The sequence below is a fragment of the Hipposideros armiger genome, unplaced genomic scaffold (assembly GCF_001890085.2).
Source record: "Hipposideros armiger isolate ML-2016 unplaced genomic scaffold, ASM189008v1 scaffold_126, whole genome shotgun sequence".
Taxonomy (NCBI): Eukaryota; Metazoa; Chordata; class Mammalia; order Chiroptera; family Hipposideridae; genus Hipposideros; species Hipposideros armiger.
In genome coordinates, this window is record NW_017731476.1 from 3,307,143 (window position 1) to 3,311,969 (window position 4,827).

The 4,827-nt window shown below is 54.4% G+C and overlaps 2 protein-coding genes across 2 annotated transcripts in view; one reads left to right on the forward strand and one right to left on the reverse strand.

Annotated features, from left to right (window-relative positions):
• RPS2 (ribosomal protein S2) overlaps nt 1-1,567 on the reverse strand; it is a 4,461-nt gene extending 2,894 nt beyond the window's left edge. Inside the window, exons 1-6 of the mRNA XM_019648442.1 lie at nt 1,484-1,567; nt 1,157-1,336; nt 982-1,071; nt 614-721; nt 197-370; nt 5-107 (exon numbers count right to left, since the gene is read on the reverse strand). Of these exons, the coding sequence (XP_019503987.1) occupies nt 5-107; nt 197-370; nt 614-721; nt 982-1,071; nt 1,157-1,333 (652 nt within the window). The 5' untranslated portion in view covers nt 1,334-1,336; nt 1,484-1,567. The remainder of the gene's footprint in view (nt 1-4; nt 108-196; nt 371-613; nt 722-981; nt 1,072-1,156; nt 1,337-1,483) is intronic.
• NDUFB10 (NADH:ubiquinone oxidoreductase subunit B10) overlaps nt 1-4,605 on the forward strand; it is a 7,781-nt gene extending 3,176 nt beyond the window's left edge. The window contains exons 2-4 of the mRNA XM_019648702.1: nt 3,639-3,777; nt 3,986-4,125; nt 4,437-4,605. Of these exons, the coding sequence (XP_019504247.1) occupies nt 3,639-3,777; nt 3,986-4,125; nt 4,437-4,540 (383 nt within the window). The 3' untranslated portion in view covers nt 4,541-4,605. The remainder of the gene's footprint in view (nt 1-3,638; nt 3,778-3,985; nt 4,126-4,436) is intronic.
• The last annotated feature ends 222 nt before the right edge of the window (nt 4,606-4,827 follow it).

Genomic DNA, 4,827 nt, shown 5'->3' on the forward strand with positions numbered 1-4,827 from the left:
ATACCAGCCATCATCAGCAGCTTCTTGGGTACAGGAGCTGAGACAATGCCAGTGCCCCTGGGGGCGGGGATGAGGCGCACCAGCACAGAGCCACAGCGGCCGGTCACCTGTTAAGGGTCGAAGGGTTGAGGAATCAGACTGGGGCTGGACAATGTCTGCTACTGCAGACCCCATCAATCACCACCGCCCAGCCTACCTTGCAAGGGACAGTGTGGGGCTTGCCGATCTTGTTCCCCCAGTAGCCTCGCCGCACAGGGACGATGGAGAGCTTGGCCAGGATGATGGCCCCGCGGATGGCAGTGGCTACCTCCTTGGAGCACTTAACACCCAGACCCACGTGTCCATTGTAGTCCCCAATGGCGACAAATGCCTGTGAAGAGACTTGAAGTGGCTGGTGGTCCCTGGCCTGCATAGCATCCAAAACCACCACCCAAGGCCTGTCGTCCCCCTCAAGGAAAGAATGGCCACCGTGAGGCCAATCTGAGGTCCTGAGGAGATCCTTTCTCTCTCTCCCCATTACGAAAGTCACACGTATGAAAACAGGTGTAACTGTGCAGAGCTGGGAGAGTCTCAATAAAAGCCCATGGCAGAAAACACAAGATGGCTGGGATACCTTGAACCGGGTCCTCTGGCCAGCACGGGTCTGCTTTTGCACCGGCATTATTTTCAAAACTTCATCCTTCAGGGATGCCCCCAGGAAAAAATCAATGATCTCAGATTCCTGCAAGAGACAAGATTTATGACAAAAATGTTTAAACCAGATGCCATCTATGAACACCCATCACTGGAAGCCTTGACCTGGCTCTCGAGCAGAACTGGTATTCCAATTGTCCGGACTCTTTCCAAGTCGATTACCAACGTCAGACATGGGACAACTATGCACTCGCACCTGACAAGCATGGAGCGACCCCAGACCAAATGAGACTCCCTGTGGCTGCACGTGCCCAAAGCCCCAACAAGGAAAAGGGGCCGCCGCGTTACCTTGATGGGCAGGGAGAAGAGATAGATCTCCTCTAGGGATTTGATCTTCATGTCCTTGACCAGGCGGCCCAGCTTGGTGACGGGGATCCACTAGAACGGAGAAAATGCACAGACGACGAGGGTTTATTGCCCGCTGCGCCCATGGGCCCGCCTCGCGCGCAGGGCCCGGACCTACCTCTTTGTCCTCGGCTTTGCCTCCGCGAGCTCCGCGGCCTCGACCCCGGCCGCGACCCCGACCACGACCTCGGCCCCGGATGCCGCTGCCGAATCCTCCACGGAAGCCGCCGCGGCTTCCCACTCCAGGGCCCCCGGGGCCTCCGGGCCCTCCAGCAGCACCGGCGTCATCCGCCATTTGCTGAAGAGAACGACAAAAACCAGCCAGTCAGCGAGATCCTGGCATCCGCGGCCACCCAGGCAGCGGCTCCCCACAGAGACTGGGGGCACGCCAGCCCACGTCCAGCCCGATGTCCGCGGATCCCCCTCAACGAACAAATTTACTCACGTGTTGTATTGAAGAAGAACAAGGAAGGTCGGTAAGGAGCTTTTATATGTCGCCAAGTCCCGCGAGATCTAGATTGCACCACCCCTACCGCGAGTGCGCCAAAGGCCTATAAAATAGGCTGTGATTGGCTTTGCAAGGCCCCGCCCCCGCCGAGCTCTGCGTGTGCCTTCGCGTCTGAGCGCTTGCGTCCCGGGAATCTGCGTGACGGCGGAGGTGCTATAAATACTGGTCCCTCCACCCCTGAGTTCTCTCCAAATGCAGGTAGGTTCGTCCGTCCTGTGATTCTTGCTCTATGTGTCGCTGGGTGGTGGTCGCGAGATCGGCGTTGGTTGAAAATCACTTGCGGCTTTGGTTGTAGCCGTGGGTGAGATTCGGCGCCCAGAGCCTCCCGGGGCCTTAGCTCACCTCCCACTTCGCAGTGTGGGGAGGTGAAACCCAGGTCCCCACACGCGCCGCCGCGCCGCCCTGGTGCTGCCGCTCGCATTCTCTGGTCTCTGATCCTTGACTCCGTTTTCTGCCCGTAGGACGCCCAGATGCCCCAAGCTTGAGGCCGACGCCGCCTGGACCGTGGGGGTAGGGTGGCTTTGGTTCTCCTCATCTTTCAATAAAGCTATTGGTTTTACTAATCTGCGTGGGGGCGTTCTTGGTCACCTTCCCGTCAGCCTGGAAAATGCATCTGTTGACGCTAGGACCAATGTGTGCTGTGAGGGGGACAACTCTACATGCCAGCCAGCCCAACTCTGCTTTGGATAGTACCACACAGGCAGAACTTGGCGTCTTGAAAGTCAGTGGTGGGTGGCTCCTAAGGTCCCACACCCCGTACTTTTCCACATCAGCAAATAAAGTACCTTGAGCTGTATCTGCAAACCACTAGCAAGAATGGGAGTGTAAGATTAACAGTTCAAAGNCCCCGGCCCCATCCTAGACACCCGGCCGCGCCCCGGGCTTCGCCACCCTGACTATCCCCCGCCGCAACCCGGGGCCCCGACCCGGAGACCTGCGGGCTCCGTCGCCTTCTTGGAGCTCTCACTGCACCCCAGATCTCGCCTCCAGGGGACGCCCCCCTCCTACACCAGGACCCCTCAGTGCTGTCCGGCCCCCGCAACTTAATGGGACCCTCCACGCAACCCTAGTCTCCCACCTCCCCTAAATATGAGAGGTTATTTGAGGATTGCAATTATCTGTGTCCTGGGGCTTGTTAGACCCATTTCCCTGCACGCTTTGCATCCTGGGTTGTGCACAGTAGGAGATCAGCAAATGAAATTGAAGGGGTTCTCCGCCAACCCTTTGCACGCTTGCAAAATGACAGGTGGTCAGGTAATGGCTGAGGTCCCCTGAACCTAGACGTGCTGTGACTTGTCTTCCATGTGTGCCTAAGCTTGAAAGCTGCCCAAATTCCCCCATCGTTGGTCCATACCTGGGGAATGATTTAAAACAGTTGTTTCCCAGTTTGTGCTTCAGCCAGCCCAGTGGGGCAGCAGCAAGAGTAGGCTCTAACCTCAGTCACTAGTGCCAGGTAATTGAGTCATCCATGCGTTTAACTCATTCATTCAACAAAACATTTGGGGTGCTCCAGTGGCCCTTGTTAGGATAGTCAGCAAACCAGACCCCAAAGCCTGGAAAAGGCACTGCAGTGGACCAACTCCCTTTTTAGTAGCATTTCTTAGAAAAGTGCTTTATACATCGCAATGTGTGAGATCTCACTAGGTCCAATTTGTTCATTTACCAGTGGGGAAGTTGAGGCCAGGTCAGTGGTGGCAGAACTGCAACTAGAATCTCTCCTGTTGGGTCCCCTATTGGAGCCTCTGCACAGTGGAGTCCCTGTGCTGGGGGGTTGGGGGGTGGAGTCACTGACCAGCAGGGTGTGGGCTTACAGAGCCTGAATTCTGAATCCTGCCTTCTGGGCCTCAGTCTGCAAATGAGAACGGCCTCGCTGGCAGGAAGCTTCCCATAAACCTAGACATCACAATTTGTAGCCCAGTCCTTCTTAGGACTATTTATGTGCTAGCCCACGCTTGCTTATTGAGTCTAGTTGTCAGTCTTTGTAAAAGCTGTTGAAATATTGGGAAATCTATCCTTCATGGCTTATGGAAATAAAGCTAAGAGCCCATCCAAACTGTGACGTGTCCAAGTCAATGGGGTTTTCTCTTTGCAGAGTTTATAGAGCAGCAGCATGCGAAGAACAGGTATTACTACTACCACCGTGAGTTCCGCCGTGTGCCGGACATCACCGAGTGCGAGGAAAAGGACATTTTGTGCATGTTTGAAGCAGAAATGCAATGGAGAAGAGACTAGTATGTCCTGTCCATCCTGCTGGGCCTTCATTTTCTGGGGATGCCATGGGATGGTTGTCCATCAGCAAGAATGCTTCCTGGGGCTGGCCCAGATCTTGGGGGTAGAGGGACCAGACCACAGGACTCCCAAGATCCTGCTTTTGGTTCTACTCTCCCTGGATACAGGGCAAGGATTCCTTGTACCCCACCTTGTTCCCTTTTCTTTTAGCAAAGTTGACCAAGAAATCGTCAACATCATCCAGGAAAGACTTAAGGCTTGTCAGCAGAGGGAAGGTGAAAGCCACAGGCAGAACTGTGCCAAGGAGCTGGAGCAGTTCACCCAGGTGGCCAAGGCCTATCAGGACCGCTGTGAGTGAGCCCCACCCATGCCTGTCCCCGGGGTCCCCCTGCTTGTTACCTGACTCAACTCTATCCAGTCTCCATTCTGCTCTGGCCTGGAAGTTTTGCTGAAACTCTCAAATCTTAAGAGCTTGTGATTGAAACATCACTGCCCAAAGCCTCATTAATGTAAGGTTAGCATTATGGGGTGTAATTGAGATATATTACTGTATCTCAGGTCCCCTTTCTGCTGTCTTCACTGCCTGAGTTTCCCCCCTGCCCTATTCCCATCATGGAGGAAGTGGCCCATGACTCCCCTCCTGCCCCATCTCTTTTCTCAGATCATGACCTGGGGGCCCATTATTCTGCAAGGAAGTGCCTGGCTAAACAGAAGCAGAGGATGCTGGCAGAGAGAAAAGCTGCTAAAGAGGCCGCTGCTGCCTGAGGCAGCTCCTTGAGCCCCCTCCCATGACGGTCGCTAATTACTAAAATAAAGAGTAATAAAACATGTCTGTTTCTGGTGCCGCCTTGATTCTTCATCTGATTGGCCCCATCTACCTTCCAATTTTAGCTACGCTAGACTTGAGAGCGAAATAAACAGGAGCTGACTTGTAACAGGCTTGCTTCACTTTATTTTTCTTGTATAAAATTATGTGGTGGCCACAGCTGGAGCCTGGGTCCTCTGCACAGAAACTCTGGTATGGGTCTTTACAAGATGGTCGGTGAATTCCT